At 45.2% G+C, this 18,806-nt stretch overlaps 1 protein-coding gene across 1 annotated transcript in view; it reads right to left on the reverse strand.

Annotated features, from left to right (window-relative positions):
• The window catches only part of LOC121597901, a 109,333-nt gene that overhangs the window by 18,702 nt on the left and 71,825 nt on the right, over positions 1–18,806 (reverse strand). The window contains exons 3-4 of the mRNA XM_041924241.1: positions 6,481–6,740; positions 5,344–5,565 (exon numbers count right to left, since the gene is read on the reverse strand). Of these exons, the coding sequence (XP_041780175.1) occupies positions 5,344–5,565; positions 6,481–6,740 (482 nt within the window). The remainder of the gene's footprint in view (positions 1–5,343; positions 5,566–6,480; positions 6,741–18,806) is intronic.

Consider the following 18,806-nt stretch of genomic DNA (forward strand, 5'->3'; position numbering starts at 1 on the left):
ATCGGTATTTTCCTCCATCTTTTCTCTTCGCATGTGTGTACAAAAAAGATAAACATTTCAAAAATGCTGTTCGAGATATAGAGCAAAAACCGAAAAATTGTGCATTTTGCTAAATTCGAGCATTCAATTCCGGACGCATTGTTTGCTGGTCTGGTAAAGCGGTTACAAAAATAATGAAAACTATTTTTATCTCATAACAATCCCTTACACATGAATACATTGTTTTCCGTAAATAAAAAAATTTGTTGATTTGATTTGTTAGCTTTCAACTTCAAACTGACACTTGCCGTGTGTGGTTTCGGAACATTACTTTTTTCGTCTAATTTTAAGCAAATTGTCATAAAGAGTAATTGCTGTAACCAAAAGACTTCGAATGATTAACAAAAGAGCTCATCCAAACACAACTGCAAAACAAGATTCATCAAATTGTTACTGAGGTGTGGGATAGCGAATCAATGCACTGTGGCTGGAATCTCGGCATCATTTACTCCATATATAAGAATGGAAACAGGTTGGACTGGGCAGGGATATCACAGTATTGAATCTTGAGGATCGTCTTGTGCCTCACGTTGAAGAGACAGTCCGAAACAATCAAAGAAGATTCCGAAACGGAAAATCAACCACTGATCAGATCTTCACCATGCGGCAGATCTTGGAGAGGATGACAGAATACAGACACGACGCAAACCATCGCTTCATTGACTTCAAAGCTGCATATGATAGCATAGCCAGGGTAAAACTATGCGACGCTATGAGCTCTTTTAAAATCCCGACCACGTTGATAAAGGCTTGTTAGAATGACTATGACCAACTTCACTTTCCAGGTGAAGGTGGATGGAAAACTCTCAGGGTCTTTTGCTACCACCAAAGGTCTGCGTTAGGCAGACGGGCTTGCCTGTCTCCTATTCAACATGGCGCTTATCGCAAAGGGCCATCTTGGACTCGAGGGCGGAGGCTTCGGGAATCATCTTCTATAAGTTAACCCAGATACTGGAATATGCTGATGATATAGATATCATTGGTCTACGGCTCTCCTATGTAGCAGAAGCTTACCAAGGGATCGAGCAGGCGGCAGAGAACCTCGGATTGCAGATAAACCAGAATAATAAATAAATCAGGATTCCAGAAGCATGACCATGCATAAACCAAATTTGGAGAAATACATACGTAGACTTGACGTACAGATAGGCGAACGCACTTTTGAAGTCGTCCCAGAATTCACATATCTTGAAACAAAGTTCAGCAACAACTGCTGGTTGCCAACAGGTAATTCTACAACCTAAGAAATCAGTTTACCCCTAAGAACCTGTCGCAACAGACGAAGCTAAGACTAAACAGCACCTATATAGTACCGGTACTTCCACGCGTCTCTGAGACACGGACACTGTCCAAATCTGACGAAACCCTCTTAGCCGCGTTCGAGAGGAAGATGCTCAGAAGCATACTTGGCCCTGTATGTGTGGAAGGACAATGGAGGAGTAGTTATAACGACGAGATACATGATATGTACTGCGACCACACTGTCGTGCAGCGTATGAAGCTCGCCAGGCTCCGGTACAACATGGCCAGTACGCATGGAAACGAACGATCCTGCCCGTAAAGTCTTTTTAGGTCGTCCACAAGGACAGAGGAGGCGTGGTAGGCCCAAATTGAGGTGGCAAGATGGCGTGGAGGCGTCCGCCATTAAGGCCTGGATAACGGAAGGCGCGAGATCTTGAGCGGTTTCGGGCATTCCTGAGGCAGGCCAAGACCTCAAAGCGCCTATTATTTCCTATTTTTAGTAGGAATAAAAAACTGAAACCTTTTATAGCATATTATTATGGTGAAAATATCAGATCGAACCCCTCTTTAGGGAATAACCCCGTAAATAACATTTTTGCATTAAAGTGTTTACTACTGTATGGTTCAGTCCATAATCTCAATATGGACTGAAATGTACTGCCAGCGATCCGATTGTGGTAAAACTATGTTGCGGCCTGTACTACTTCTTTAAGTGACATTTTGCCCCGCCAAATGATCAAGTCAGTTTGACATCGCTGGTTGAGATGATTCAAAATGTGTTTTTGTCTGCCTTTGCCTTCATCCACCGTGTCCCGTCCGACGGCCGGTCCCACTCGAAATGAGCGCGAGAAACTAAATTAAAGTTTTTAATTAACGGCCAACTGGCCGACACTGACAAAAGCGTCCGCGTTTGATTCATCGAGCGGGTTTTTTTTCTCTCTCTCTCTCCGGTTCTTCGTTCTCTTCTTCCGCTGCGTATTGTTTGGTGCGCGCTCTTTTGCTCGTACAATTACACGCACAAGCAGAGAGGCAGGGCGATAAAATTGTTGAATGAAATGTTTGCAACGATACTGCACACCGCGCTTATTTTGGAGAATGAATGTACGAACCGAGTCGTGTGAGTGTGTGTGTGTTTTTTCTGGTTCCATTTTTTGCCTTCGCTCTCATCCCCAATTGCCGATGGCACCGAACAGGAAAACGTTTTAATATTTCTGATGAAAAGTGCATTGCATTGATAGGGAGGAAGAAGTGAAGTGAGGGTGTGTGGTTTTTTTTTCCATTTTTACTGTTGTGATTTCCATTTTGTGTGTGTGTGTGTGTGTGTGTGTGTGTGTGTGTGTGTGTGTGTGTGTGTGTGTGTGTGTGTGTGTGTGTGTGTGTGTGTGTGTGTGTGTGTGTGTGTGTGTGTGTGTGTGTGTGTGATTGTTACAATTACGAAAATTGTACTTCACAACACAATTCCGTGAATGAGTTGGAATATGAGTAGCTTTGCTCTCCAAGAGGTTCCATTGTTTGTATTGACGGGTTCAAAAGCGAGCGAGGACGGAGGTGAGGAAAACAAAGCATTGTAAAAAAAGCTCATTTTCACCATTTGCCACCCTTAAGGAGAAATGGTTAATGAAATCTAGCAGCGAACAGAAAATTGACTCTCCCCGTTGTTTGATTTGTCTGCTTTTGTACCGACGCACCTCTTGGGATCGGCACGTGCCTTGGTACAACCTTCGAACGGGGTGCTATTTTTGCTCTGCTACACCTCTTCTAGCACCTCCTCTCCTCCACCCATGGGGAAAAATTTAATTAGTTTGCTTTTGGAATAATAAAACGCTCCCGCTACCGGGAACTTCCCAGCGGCCAGCCTCCTTCCCATGGGGTCGATAATGTATCAGTCGCACTCCAAAAATATAGACATTAGACGGCATCGTCAACCACGGAACAGGCAAGATGGTCGGAAGTGAGTGTTCCACCATCTCTCCTCCCGGCTGAATGGTACCATCGTTACGTTTCAAATCTTCACTGCAGGCTAAAGCCCCTTTTACCCCACTGTTTAAACAACCCACTCTTGCTCCCCTCTCTCTTCTATATCGTTAATGTTTATAGTTATCCGGGCAAGCATGTTTTCGACCGCATGCTTCGACCCGTGAAACGTTATTGCAACTGCAAGCTGTGCATTCTGGAGCTTTGGAACGTAGTGTATCCTTCATATATCATGCGTTGCGACAAGACACAAGGAGACGAGCGCAAAACGTGGCTTCACGTCGTCGGCCATGAATTTCCTGCTCGTCCGGATGCTGTTGCTGGCAGGGCACGCATCATAGTTTTGCTTTGGCATACTTTGCACTTCAGGAGCGTGTGGTTACTAGTGATTGAAAGTTATGGAATGCTGCTGATAGTGCCGAAGGCGTCATCCGCCAATTACGTAATGTAGCTATTCGACATTATTTATTTATTTTATTGAACTATTTTATCAGATTTTTTGTGAATTTTTCTTGTTTTAACTTTATTTTGGCACATTCACGGTGTTTTAAGTGAAACAAGACAAAAATATATCATATTTTACATAAAAAAGTTATCCCATACAGCAATTAAATTAAAAAAACTCTGATAATCGGATCCTTAGCGCCGTTTGCAATGTTTTTCATGCACCATCATCAGAAGCGTATATCATCCAGTCATCCAGTGTTGCCAAATGTCACGAACATCACGTGATAATCACCACCAAAAACAATGAACATATCTGAGGAAGCTTGATATTCATTGCTGATACTCACTGAAAGTGTGTCATGACATGCCGAACGCGACAAGCAAATGCTTGAGTCCAACGCGATACTCTGACTGATTCATCTTTTGGCTCTACAACCGTTGTCGGTCAAGGCCTGCCTGTACCACTACTTGTGGGATTGGCTTTCAGTGACTTATTGATTTCCCCCCATAGCAGGATAGTCAGTCCTACGTATGGCGACACGGTCCATTTAGGGCTTGAACCCATGACGGGCATGTTGTTAACACGTACGAGTTGACGATTTTACTACGAGACCGGCTGACTCTGACTGATAAGCTGAGCTTAATGCTGCCGCAAGCATAATCATGATTTTTTCTGACTATGAACAGTGCTGCCAAATGCTCATGACTGAAACGAAGTTCAAGTCAGCTCACGTACACAACTGTGATGATCAGGGGTGAGACTCAAACAGTTGGTGGACCAATCACATGCTTGGTGACATGTTGTTTAGCACCTAACTCTTTGTCACTCATCTGTTCATGACATTTTCTCCCTATGATAATCACGACATTCTTGAAACATATTTAGCGAGTGGCGAAATGGGCGGTTGCAAAAATGTCAGTAAGACTGAGATAGATAAGGTACTATTTTGGGTACCGAATTAAAAAGGCAACAGTATCAGGGGTCGGAATGGGGTCAGGATCTGTTCTAGGACCGTTGTGGAATCTTAATCAGTTCAAGGACCAGTAGAGGGTTGGGATCAGTTCCACTACTGGTAGGTATATGTTACAATTCCACGGCCGGTTTGGTGTAAGGATCAGTTCCAAGGCCAGTGATTGATTCAAACACCTGGCTGGGATTGGATTCAGCCCCAGAACCATTATAAGTTCTGTAAAATGTCAGGATCGCCATGGGTTCGAAATCAGTTCCAGGAACGGTATGAGTTCTGAATAAGTTTGTCTTAATGTGGAATTAAACGTCACATGGTATTTGCATTGTACTTTGACAAATGTGACAAATCGAAACGTTTAACATCTCCCTATCAGCGTTACGGAATTTATGGATGACGCCTAACACGTAGCAATGAATGCTCCATTGCCTAATAAAGTTAAGCAGTGCGATCCTTTCGCTGAAGCCTTCCCTGTGTAGGGGAAACTGCGTGATATCCTTTGTGCTTTACGAGTTATTCAATTTCCCTGAAATTGGTTTTAGGCTTGTGCAAGCTTTTTTAGATCCTTTATCTCTGCACAAAAAAAAAGTCTCCACTGCATTTGCTTTCAATAGTAAAAACCCAATTAAGTCAATTATAACAAAACTACCGAAATGAACGCGCTTGGACTTACATCGAGCAGAAACATCAGGCTGGCGCGCTGGTATAGGTTCGCTTCGCACATCGCCAGCACGACGTGGTCGAGTGGTGTGAGTGCGTCCTCTGTCCGCAGGTGATGGACGTCTCCGTCGTACTCTTGCTGCTGCTGCTGCTGCTGGTGATGATGTTGCTGGTGGTTGACGGCGAACGACGAGACAGTGCGCTGCAATGTCACACCGAGCGAGTAGATCCACATCTACGGGCAGGGGGTGAAAAAAAAACAGAAACAAGAGCAAGAAAACCAGTCCGAATAAGTGATTTGCGATAAAAAATCCAAATGCTGTGGTTTTGCTTAAAAAAAAAACAAAACTCGATTAAGGCATGATTGAGTTTATTGGGCAGGAGACGAACCCCGTCGCCATTGCGTTGCGTGCCGTGCTTTGACAGGTCTTATGTCAAATCATGTCAAATTAGTCCAGTGCTGGACGGGTGTCATAAAATGGGAGGGAAAAAGCGCGTTGGAGTACACTCTCTGTACTCCGCGCGCTCTGCCCTGCCCTGCCCCAGGAATTTTAATCGAATGTCCATTACTATTTTCAAGGCTCCGAATGGCACACAGCAAACAACCACCCACCCACCAGCTGCGACTGATGATGATGACGGACATGATTGGACACTTTTTTGCCTGCTTTCTCTCTCCCACTCCCCATAGCCTTCTCTCCTGTCAAACCACTGTGACAACTGTACTGCGGTGGTTTCAAAATGAAAAGTACAACCAAAATAGAACAGGACGACGACGACGACGACGAATTGAATTGAAATGCAATTATTGTTATTGTGTTCGGACGGGCGGCGAAAAACCTGTTACCGCAGAAAACAATCAGCCTAACAGCGTTTTGCGTGGAAACGTTCGTCTACCTGTGTCTATGTCTGTGTGTGTGTACAAACGCTTTTTTGTTTTTTTTTGCTTTTCTGTATCACTCTCCCCAGAAGAGTTAAATAGATATTGCTGCAACGGGGCTTCAAAATGCATTACCCACTCAAGCGCCAACCATGTTCCCGACGAGCACATTTCCTTCCCGCTTTTTCTCTACACTTTTCTACACTTTTTGCAACAGGTCCCGCAGTGTGTTTGTGCTCGCCGCCCAGCAAACGTCCGTGCTGTTCTTACCTTTTCAACGTCCGACTCGCTGAACTGCACGTTCTTGCCGAGCGAGTTGATGTACTCGGGCGATAGGAACGGTTCCTCCGACGTGCCGAAGTCCGGCGCTGCACTGGCGTCCCGTCCCTGCTCGTGCTGCTGCTGCTGCTGCTGCTGTCCGCTGACGCCGCCGGTTGCCGGCACGATGCTGAACACGACGCGTCCGCGCGAGCTGATCTGCAGACTGGCGGGCGTTATCAACGGTCGAACTTTGCTGATTGATGGTGTTTCTGAGAAGGAGAGAGAGAGAGATGGAGGGGAGAAGGTGAGGTAAACGAAACGAGATTAGACACGCGGTTGTGCCGCACCGCCCAACAGGCATCCATCAAACAGTCTAACGTAAGGTGAAGGACACTTGTGATCCTCCTTGCGCGTCCGTCCGCTTAATGATAATTAATAGAAATGGACGCCCCACCGTAAGGTATGTTTTCTCATTTCTTCTGGCAATGGTTTGTTTCGGGAAGCTGTTTGCTTTGCGGAACTTGTAGCAAATTGCCGTCCAGCGTTTTGCGTTTTGGTGCCTCGTGCAAATAGATACTGTGTAATGCGTGCAGTGCAAACTGTGTGGCAGTTTAAATTAAAACCGTGATGTTGAGGTTAAATGTTTTTTTAGAGTTTTTAATTTGAAGAAGAAGTTTCTCTCCGGAAATACATAAACAGTAGCGTAGCTTGTGCGTGTACTGCTTGCTCGGAGAAAAATAATTTTGAGACACGGCGGCTGCTCATTGTAGCTCAGATTGTTTTGTGATTTAGTCGACAGGTCACTTGAGAAGTTTGATATTGAATTAAAATCAAAGCAAATTAATGTAGTTAACCAACTGCCCTGACAACCTTGGTCATCCAAGAAAATGATTTTCAGGCCAATTTGTAGCAACAGAAAAAATTGTTGAATTTAAACTTTTCCATACAAAAATATCAAACAAAACTGTTTTCACGTCACTCTCTTCTTTCCTAACTACAATGCACAGTGGGTAACATCCATAAAAATGACGGGATTAAAATCATTTTCTCATATTATTGCATTTTTCTTATAAGAAAATGTTCTCATATTATTGCATGTTAAGACCATATAGGACGGTTCCATAGTGTATTCGTCGACTGGTGCAACTCAATAGCATTCCTATCGTAGGCTCAAACCTCATTTGAGCCGTCTTGTATTACAAACTGTATCAGAAACACAAATAATATAGCTCATTATACGATATTCTACTCGTTAAGTTGTTGAGCATTTTAAATTTGCTCGTTAAGGGAAAAACTTATAATACAGGGTTTTCCACGATTTATTTGTCAGTTCCCATGATTTTTTGGTGCGTTCCTACGATTTTTTGATCGCGTTCCATAGATTTTTGGTTCGTTTCCATAAGTTATTGGTATTTTCCGATTGGATTATGAATAAAATTGGACCAAACAACTCTGGGAAACGGCCAGAAAATCGTGGGAACGCACCAAAAAAATATGGGAACTCGCCAAAAATTAATGTGAACCAACCAACAAATCGTGGAAAACCTTATAAGAGGTATGTATTACTGTCTACAAAGAGCTGCCGCAGTAACCATAGTAGTGCTACGCGTTTTGTTGTGCATCCATTCAAACTTGCTAAACGATCTTTCAACGGTTATCAATATTTATTTTTATGTATAAAATAGTTCATGTTCATTTTTTGCAGATCCTAGTTGCATACGTTCGATTAGATCTAATTTAGAAGATGCTAATTGTAAACGCTTTGATAAAACGCGTTTCTATTTAGTGATAAGACATACTTCCTGAGAATTAATAAAAATCATAGGCTTCTCTATTGAAGGAAAAAGTATTTACTCTTGATGATGAAAATGTTGAAAACTTTATGAATAATCAGATCATCCTTTTGAAAACATTGAACAAATCGCTTACACACCAAGATCTGAATGCACGAAAACCAAGATCGACGATGGAAAAATAAATATGTAGAGTCATTCTTGTTAGAAATGGAATATTTGTTTGTATTTAGGTAAAGAGACTATAAATATTTGCCTAAGTGTACCAATAAAAGTGTAAGAGCATGGAAACTATCTATTTACTACAAACTTCAGAGAATGATTTTTATTATAAATGCTAAAAAATAGATTATCTATTCCATTCAATCGTATATACCCAATAAAAACGAAACGAAAAAGGTAAAAACCCAGTAAAAAGTCCTAAAAATAAAAAAAAAAACGGGTAAAAATATTTACCCCACTGTACAACAGTTTATCACTCATGTTGCGTATAGGTAGACATCATCCGTTTATGATTGGTAGTTTATGATATTGATGGTTTGTGCATCCCAATAACATTATAAGACATAATCGCTCGCGCTCTTGTCAAGAAAAAGGTAAATAATTTTCATGATGTGAGGATGATCGGAGCTAATTTTAACGACACAAATTAGGAAAAAGGTTGATATTTCATATTACATACGACTCTCACGACTGGTATCGAGCCGAATGATGTTTGTTTGTTTTTTTTTTTGGATCGTTGATACACTTTAAAAACAAGTTTCTTCATATTATTTAGACAAAGCTAATGTTAAAAAGTAGACAAGTGTTTGTCAAAAGTATGTTAAAAAACCGTTTCTAATGACATACTAATTGTTCAAATATGATCATTATTTTCTTGAATATGATGGTTTATGTTTATGTAAAAAAAAATCAGCACCAACGATTTTTTAAAATTTAATATCTCAGTAAAATTATGTTAAAATGTGAAAAATTTTGATTTTAATGAAGTTTCAGCATCCATTTTAAGAAAATGTATTTGGCGTTAACATGCGGCAAAGTTGGTTTTTCGAGTTCTATACAGCCGTTCGCTCAATGTGCAATGCAACGAAGAGCCGACGAGCGCAGCTGCTTCGGCAATACTATTTAATTAGCAAAGAATCCAAACGCGATGGGACGCACCACATCGAGCAGCGTTGTTGCTGCCTCTCGCTTAAAGTCACTAAAGATTTTGTGCAGTTTTCTCGCCCGCTCCCTTTTGCAGGATAACGCTGGGCAGAGCGGAGGGGGGGGGGAGGGTGAGGCCGGGGGGAGGAAATGGACTGAATGTGCGTCTGCTGGCCGCACAGTGCGCTCGCACACTGCGCTTGACGTTAATTAATTGAATTAATTAGCGAGCCCGCTTGTCGGACGCAAGCGACGAACCTTTAATGAGCTTGTTAGCCGTTCAGGTGGAGCCCAGATGTGGTGGCGGCGGGCATGGTAGAGGTGAAGATGAAGCCGCACACACCGTCCCCCTTCCTCTCTGACTGTTGTGTGTGTTTGTGTGTGTTTTAGGATATTCTTGCTCCATTTGGTGGGGTAGGGTAGGAAGACGAATTAGGACGACCGCCGCCGGTGCAGAGCTTTTCATCTTAATCTCGGGAAAATAAACAATAAGGAAAGCAATTGAACGCACGGCGGGGTAGGGTAGGCCGAGAGCAAAGGTAAATTTGTTTGATCTTGTTTCGTAGCTGCGCATTCGACCCCGCAAGAATGGAGCAAGAATGGAAAAGTGGTCCGTGCCGCAGTTCAAACACTATTTCAAATTCAAACTCACTTCGGCAATGCAATTCGTTGCTGCAGCTCTGTGTTGCCGCGTCATCGGTTAGCAATGAATAGTTCAGTGTGCTCTGCTGCGCACGCATTGAACAGTGGGTGGTAAGGAAAAAAACGGGGTCCAAACAAGAGACGGAGAAAAGGTAGAAGTTATGCGGATTCGAGTGAAATGGTTTGCAGTATTCTCAGTGCGGCTGCATTCGCAAAACACACGCAAACAAGCAGAACTTTTTGTGGCTGCAAAAGTGATAGAACCTATTATTTTCCACAAAAAAAAATTGGTGAAACGGCCGATGGGTGTCGATGCATTGAGGAGCTTTAGTTCTTTAAAAAGCGTCAAAATGTTTCATGCCATCATGGGAAAAAATATCATCGTATAATAAATAATGGAGGGGAGGAGGGGGTGGTACCCCAAGATTTCAAACCAACATGGCTTTCAAAGCGAAAGGGATGAGGATGAGGAAAAAAAGAAAATAGAATAAAAATCAACAGCTCACATTTGCAGCGAACGGGGAGAGAACGCTACAGAAAGCGTCCAGAAACGCAAAGACGTAATGCCACGGATGACGTAAAGCCCGCAAGCAAATATGGCACTAGGGGTCTTCCCTCTTTTTTTTTTATTTTTAAATTTCCCTCCTGCCCTGTGCTGTACCTTTTTTCTGACTCCTCTGTAGCTTTCTGTCGCATGCAGGGAAGATAAATGAATTCAAAAAAACCGATTGAATGGTACGGAAACAAAGCATTACATTGTAAAGAAAGAGTGTGTGTGTGTGAGAGAGGTAGAAAGAGAGAGAGAGAGAAAGAGAAAATATCGAGGGTAACATTCCTTTCAAGGCACGATGGGAAACATTCGCCCCCGGAAGGGCACAGCGGACAGTGTGCAGCGAAACGCAAGAGTACGATGACGAGACTTGCAACAAACATTATTATTTGTCCTGAAATTTGTATCCCGCAGACAGGCGGTAGTGGCGGCCAGGCGCACCGAAGCCCCCCACCCGCCCCTTGTGCCAGCACCTGTCCTCTACCCGGCCCAGCGGATGAAGATGGAAAGCGGAAAGGCAAATAAGTGGAAAATCTTGAGCGCAAACTTTTTGCCCGCCCGTCGCGTCCTGCAACCTCGCCCACGAACCTATTCTCTTAAAAATGTGCATCCCCGCTCCGCCCCGCACCCTCCCCTCCAGCCTGCGCTTGCTTGTGCTTGTGGGCCGTGGCCAAAAAGAAAACCCGATTATTGGCCTCGGTCTATTTTCATTCTTGGCGTTTTCTTTTCAACGCCCTTGACGGCGCAAGCGAGACAGCGAGACAACGGGGAATGAAGTGCCAATATCCGGCACGGCGAACGAGCGCACTACAGAGCCTTGCTGGAATCCGGTGAGGGGAGAGGGGTAGGGGGATGGCAGTGAATGAGGAGTGGTGGGAGAATGGGATGGGATTATAATTCTGTTTCCGGCGCTTCACGGGTTGTACAATAGCGACCGAGAGCGACACGGTAAAGTTCGTTAAATTTGGTTCCCTCCCCCACGGGTGCTTCTGAGCGTTACAATCTCCCCTTGGCACCCCCTCTCAAACGGCACCTCTACCTGGAGCGATGGTGCGATGATAATGTTGCGGCTGCTACCTCTTGATTAACATAATGAATATTTGTTGCGTTTTGGTTCAGCTCACAAACACACACACAGACCTAGGGAGCATATCCTGTGTGTGTGTGTGTGTGTGTGTGTCGTTGTGTTTGTGTGATTTGCACGCGTAATTGTACGTGCACGATAAACGAATGAAAGATTGAAATTACTTTCAACACACAATCAGCCGGTCTGCGGCAGAGAGGAACGGCTGCCCGGGGTGGGCTTTTCCCTCCATAGAAATCGCAACTGTTGCCCCGCGGCAAGAAGAGGGAATAAATAATCAAATCAAAAACCACCCTCCACCTCCCTACAACCCCTAAGTGTACGTGTCGGAATGCAACATGTGTAATTTAACGCTTCGTAATTTAGTTGCGCGGTTTTTGAAGTATGCTGTACGCACTGGGGCTGGTTGTGAGTGGGTAAAAATGCCTCCACTTGAGTGTGCTTGTGTGTGTGTGGTTGGGAAATGATACTTTAAAGGTAACCTGCTGCTTTTATCCCTAACCCAAAAAAAAAAAAAAAACAAAAATGGCGGTGCAGGCGTACGGGCTCACAAAATTGGTAACGTCTGCCAGTGACATATGCTGGGTGCGCGAATACTTCATCCTCCTTCTTTTTTTTTCTTTCTCTTTTTCACAATCAGCATAAAAACGGGCCAGCATTCCCACTTTTCTTGCGTGCGCTTCCCCCTTTCCGCTGGCCCTGTTTCCTCCCCCTCCCCATACAAAACTATTGTGTGCAGCAGCAGCGAAGTGCGCTTTGAAAAATGATCGTGAAAGGTTACGCCAAAGGGTTGCGAGACGGCGATGGCAACGAAACGAACACTCTGTCGCATAAATGCGTCGCGTCCTTGGAGGGTGTTTGGGGGGTGGTGGTGGTGTGTGACGTGAGCCATCGTTCACGTTCCTGTATGTATGTGTGTGTGGTTGCGTTGCCTGTTTGCGTGGTGCAATTTCTTGTTTTTTCGGCTCCCAGCGGGCCCAGGCCAAACAATGATGAAAGAGTGTGGGGCGAGAAGGTAACCCGAAACCGGTAGGATGAGGGAGTGAAATGCGCGGGTGACGGTACAAGCGCTGACAAGCGTGAATTGAACCGCAAATGCAAATAATACAAACAGGAAAATAGTAGCAAAAAAAGGCAAGCAAGGAAACGATTCCGTTGTTCGGGTTGTTACAATTTTCAGCGCGCATCGAGCAACAAGAGATAGTGATGCTGCTGCCGGCCTATCTCTCATCACTGCCAGCCCACGTGAAGATGGTGGCATATCCTGCCCCTGCCGTGCCTTTTGCTGCACGGCCTCACAGGGCCCCGGCCTTGGAAATGAGGCCACCGCAACCGGAATGCAACCCGAGCGCGGTGTCCTGAAGGTAAGCGGACGAATTGTTTGATTTTGGTACGGGTGCGTTGCTGCCCAGATCGCAACGGTTGCTGCTTCCGCCTCTCTGCCGCTCCATCGCTGCCTAAAGTAAACAATCCGACCGAGTTGATTTCTTGGGCGCTCGTCGTTCGATGGGCACGGTTGCTGGCATGAGCCTGGGCGTTATTGGAATCAAAACGGAACGCAGATTGCATCATGCAACAGTTATTTTTTTGCTGTGACCTCACACAGACGAACTAATAAGGATGGTTTTACTGTGCAGGTTGCATAACTGTAGGCGTGTTAGGAAATAATCGTATGAAATATCTAGTAGGATCGGCTAAACAAGCTAGTTTCATATTTTATAGCACTCAGATGTTTATTAAAAGTTAATAACATAATTAGTAAGCACATTCCTAACCGATTGCATAATTGTAGGCGTGTGGGGATTTGAAAACAAAACGCCTAAAGGTATGCAATTTGTAGAACTAAGCACAAAAAAGCACATAACGTTGCATCTTCGCTCCTAGCAACGCTCTTCTCCTCCCAAACAATATAAACAAAATTTATAGCCGCATTGCGACATAAAAAAGGAAAATTATAATACTGAGATATGCTCTTTTCATGACAAACACTCTCATTAGCGAGCACATTTTGCCCCACAGATTGCACAACTTTAGGCGCGAACAGAAACAACAAAACTCAAACAAACCGTCCAGAGTGATGCAATCGTTTGTAGTCGCTCCTAAAACAAGGAAAGCTAGCAAACAGCTGTGTACCATGTGGGATGGCACTAAGGGACTGTGCCAAACAACCATTCCTTATCTCAGCCGTCATCTACAATCCTTCCTTTTTTTTGAGAAATAACAAGGAGCACAGAACAAAAAAAAAACCACCGACATTGGTGATTGTACCAGCTGATGCGTCACTGTCAACCCCTTTGGGAGCAGTTTTGGTGAACTTGGCGCAGGCTGCACATTGTTGCACTGCACACTGGCGACAATCTCTTGCGGGTCGATCGCAGCCAGCGCCAAGGAGCGAAATGTGTTTTTTGCCTCGCAATCCAATATATGACGCGATTCTGCGCCGGGGAGACGGATGTGCAATGTTGCCAACGAAATGGAGTTAGACATAACCGGTGTTACACACCTCCCGGGCGCACAGTAACGGAAACGGTTCAGCGACATCGAGCATAATTGCACTCCACCAGGCAGACAGAGAGTTGGGTTCATGTTTTAAGCCATCGCTCGCCCAGCTTTAGCAAACGCGAAATACGAAAGCCAGCCCAGCGGATGGATGCACCACCACGCCGAGCACAGTTCCTCATTATTGTGTACGGTTCAGTGTCCTGAAGGTATGCCACTGCTTTGGCCCGGGTTGATGTACGCAGCAGTATGATAGCGAACCGTGCAGTGCAGGAGGTGGAAGGTGTGAACGGAGAACCATTCGTTTGCTTGCATTTCTTGTTCTTCTGCAGCTCTTTATTGTCTATTTTTGTACTCGTATCATTCGATCTGCAAACGGTGCAACATCTCAATAAAAATTTATTCTTTTCTGAGCGTCGAGACCAAACAAAAAGAAAAACGTTTCCGCCGTGGAAAATAATTTACCGAATGCGCTTATTTAATTTCCTGCCACGGCGGCGCCCTGCCCTGCAGTGCGCCGCACATGATTGAAAGCACATTATGCTGACACAATGGGGGCCGGTTCAGGCCATTGACTTGGTTAACAGTTTCGGTCTGAAGTGCTGACGGCGTGGAAGAAAATTGCTTGCCTACACTTTCGCGATACTGGCCCTTCGAGCCGGATGAGTGTCTGCCCGAGTAGACGGCGCACAATCTAGGCAGGCGGAATAACAAAGGATCAACTTTAATCAGTTGCTGTGTTTTTCTGCTGCTTCTCCGGCAGGCTGCTTTGCGAGATGTACAGAAGTGGCTGGAAAAAAAACGAAAACTCCTAGCGTTTGTCTAACTCGGGGGAGTTATTGTTTATCATCAACTTTTGGTCCTTCGAACCGGATCACCACCGATCTGGTGCGCTCTCGCGGTTCGCGCGGTTGCAGTAACGATCGATTAGCATCGCCAGTGCTCGGGGACACACAGTGTTTCGTCAAGACAGTGTTGCGTGTGGAAAGAAGGCCCCCCAAAAAAAAAAAGAAGAAGCTTCTCAAATAAAATATTCAGCTCGAGGGAGTTTCAGGCGGCAGGATCACGCAAGCAGGTCGGCTGTTGCCGGTACCGGTCACGGAGCGCCTTTGTGGTTGAGGATTGTGAGTTATGCTTGTTAGCACTGCTTTCGTATCGCGTCCTTTCCTTCCACCACCCTTCAACGCTTCCCCATTTCTGTCAACAAAAAAACCCCCCGAGTGTCCACCGGAGCCGAAGGGTACGAAAGCGCCCCCTCTCATCTTGTCGAGTATTTGCGTCTTCTTCGCCGCTAGAAAGTTAGCGCCGGTCAGCAGGAAGAGTAGGAGTGAGATGAGGAAGAAGAATAAAAAACTCTCTTTTTTGCACACATACATACACACTGAAAAGGAAAAAGCAAACAGATAACAAACAAAACAATCGCTAAGCACACACACACACACACACACCAACCATGTCACGGTGCTGTTGTCCTTTACCGCTTTGTGTCGCAGTTTTGTGCTCACACAATGTTTTGTTTTTTTTTTCTTCTTCTTCTTCTTTTCTCTCTTTTCTCTCCTCCCTGCTTCTTACTGTTTAAGAAGTTCTCTCTTTTTGTTGTACATTTTCCCTTCTTCGTTTCGAGTACATTGAAGGAGCGTAGAAGACGTTTTTAACAATTGGAGGAAAAAAAATCAGCTCCCTCCCCCAAAGTGAGAGTTTCGGTCACAAGGGTAGCCGTAGTGTTGCATAATTACATTTTTCGGCAGGAGTACATCACTGCGTATGCCGAAGTTAAGGCGAAAACGGTCCTCAACAGTCGATAAACACGCCGCGCGTTGGCTTTGGCGTTGGGAGCTGGGCGGGCATATGATTAATGAACCTTCAAATCCAGTGTCCTTCACACCATGCCCGGTGTGCAGTGTGGGGCACGGGAGGCGGGCAGTCGTTTCGATTAATTCCAACCGACCTTCTTCCGACCAAGGTGTGTGTGTGTACGCGTTTTCATGATCCTGCCATGGCTTTCATCTCTCTTTATATATGTTTGTGTATGTGCGTGTGTGTGTGTTTGCTGGAGGAATTTGTAATTGAAAGCCCTGTAGGTGTATGCATGCTTGTATGTATGTGTGTGTGTGTGTTTTATGTGGCATTCAAGAACGGCCACCGCCAGCAAATGAAGAACAAATTTCTGCTCCGACCCTAAGCAAACACACGCCTCCGGACCGAGCATGCTCCTCTCTACCCGTGAGAGCGGGTGACTGACTGTCTCTACCGGCACTGCCGCAACCTTCAAAGGTGTCTCAAGGTGCGGGGGCACGTGATGGACTGACCTTTCGCTGGGCTGGGCCTCGGTGCGCCCGGCAGAGATTTATTTGATTTGAAGATTGGCCGCAGTGAAAAGTGAATGAATTCTCCGAATTCAAGGGATCATCCGGACGGTTAAAACCGGAGCTTGTTGCGTAAATCACCTTCCCGACCGGTCGCTGGCGAACCCAGCCCCACCGCGCCCTGTAGTCTGGCCCTCTGTCCACGTTAGAACGCACATATTTAGCACGCGTGACACGCACAGACGCGTTTTGCTGTTTTACTTTTTTTCTCTTCTACTGAAAGCCTTAATCTAGCGATGAAGTTATGCCCTAAAATTTGTGCACACAAACGTCCGACAGTCGGTTGCGACGCTCGGGTACTTTAAGTCTTTCAACGGCCACCAGTCTTCGAAACCACACTGCCATTAGTTGTCGTGCTCTTTGACATTCCAGTGCCGAGAGTTTGGCTCGGCTTTACCTTTAACCTAACCCCACCGCTCACATTGCCCTGGTAGGATCCGAAAAGCCGGACGACCATTTCCCGGTGGACCGTTTTTCTTTCTTACGAACGCGAGAGTGAAGAGAGCGAGAGAGAGAGAGAGAGAGAGAGAGAGAGAGAGAGATAGAGAGATAGAAAGAGATCGGAAGGAAGGGTGAGAAATTATCGCACAACGTTAGTGGATGGATGGCCGCATGGGCACAGGTAACTGAACCTGCATGGAGACGCCCAGTACTTTTCGATCGCGTTGGTGGAGCCGCCCAGTGGTTTGCTAAAATAGCGAATAAAACAAACAAAAAGCGACAAAACTTAACCCCCTTCAAGTTGTAATTTGTCAATCCCCCTATTTTTTTGGTTTACGGTAAAAGAGACCTCACCGTTTTCGCATAATTCGATTTGGAATACACGAGCGCGACTCGACACGAACGGAATAATAACACACTGCTAACCCTCGCCTGCGTTTTATCCCTTTTTTGGTCTTTAAGAAAAATTAGGGGACGTGAGGGTGGTTACGGCAAGATCAAACAGTTCACCGGGAATGGAATTGTATTTGCCCGCAAGAAAACAAAAGATGAAACGGTAAGGGCGAATCCTGTGCTGCTAAACCATTGCATCCTCTTCCCGCACCCACGCTGTTGCAACAGGTGACACGATGGTCACCCTTACAGCACGCTCTCTCTCTCCCTGTCCTCCCTTTCCCACTTGAGGGGTAGTAAAAACGTTCGAAAGGGATTATCTTAAAATGCCGCGGTTTTAAGCTGTGGCCCACAAACGTAAGTCGCAAACGAACCGAATCCAATCCACGGGCCGATTCCGTTTTGGTGAAAGGTAAATATTGGGACGGATGGAGAACGGCATTAAGGCGAACGGCTCGAACGGGAGGGATGCCAGAAGAAAGTTCCAAAACCCGATTCAAGCAAAATAAAATGACAAAAAAAATGGAAAGAAGAATCCTGAACCGGCCCAACACGACTTTGTGATGCCGCTCCGTTGGTGGCTAACAAGAACAACACATACACACAAACACACGCACACAGAAAGGATGTTCTGCACGCTCATTGCTTCATTTAAATGGTCTGTGTTTATCTCGTTTTTATTTTCACCCTCCCCTGCTCCCTGCACCCTTTGCAGGGTAAAAAAAAACAAAACAAAACCGACGCCATGATCGCCCGTTCCGCTTCTAAATGGACGCTCAAGTGCGGCGGTTGGGCAGTCAAGAAGGGCGATACGATGGCTAGGTTAAACAGCAACTGGAAAGGCCCATTAACCGCTCGAGTGGTCATGCTTTATGGACCTCCACAGCCATATCCGTAATTTTCCCTGTCGGGGAGTTTTTTGTTTTCGTTTTTATTTCGTTGGGGGGAAATAAACCCCTGCCAGAGAAAGCTTACATCCACATATACACACACACACGATCTCCCATCCACAGCCACCTATACAAATGGCGAACAAACAGCCCAATTTGTCCGAAAAGAGGGCATCATCATTAGGTGAAATTCCACCAAGCGGGCTACCCCGATGCTGGAGGGCGTGTGAAAGCTCCAACCCAAATGGGGCGGGTTTTGGAGCGGGGGTTTGGCGGGGTTGGTGTGGAGTGAGATAATTTTAGCTTTAATCTATTATGTAATATTTTCGCTGTCCGATGCAGAGGGAATTGTAACGGAATAAAACCGACAACAACAACAACAAAAAGTCTCAACGAACGACTGCTAAAGACGTTAGCACACACCGTACGGCCGAAACGAAGCGACGGAAGGGGAAGCGTGAATGTGAAATGCAAAATAAAACTAAAGGTAGGGCGAGAGCAAGGAAGACGAAACAATCGAAAAAGAACAAG

Source organism: Anopheles merus, chromosome X (genome assembly GCF_017562075.2).
Source record: "Anopheles merus strain MAF chromosome X, AmerM5.1, whole genome shotgun sequence".
Lineage (NCBI taxonomy): Eukaryota > Metazoa > Arthropoda > Insecta > Diptera > Culicidae > Anopheles > Anopheles merus.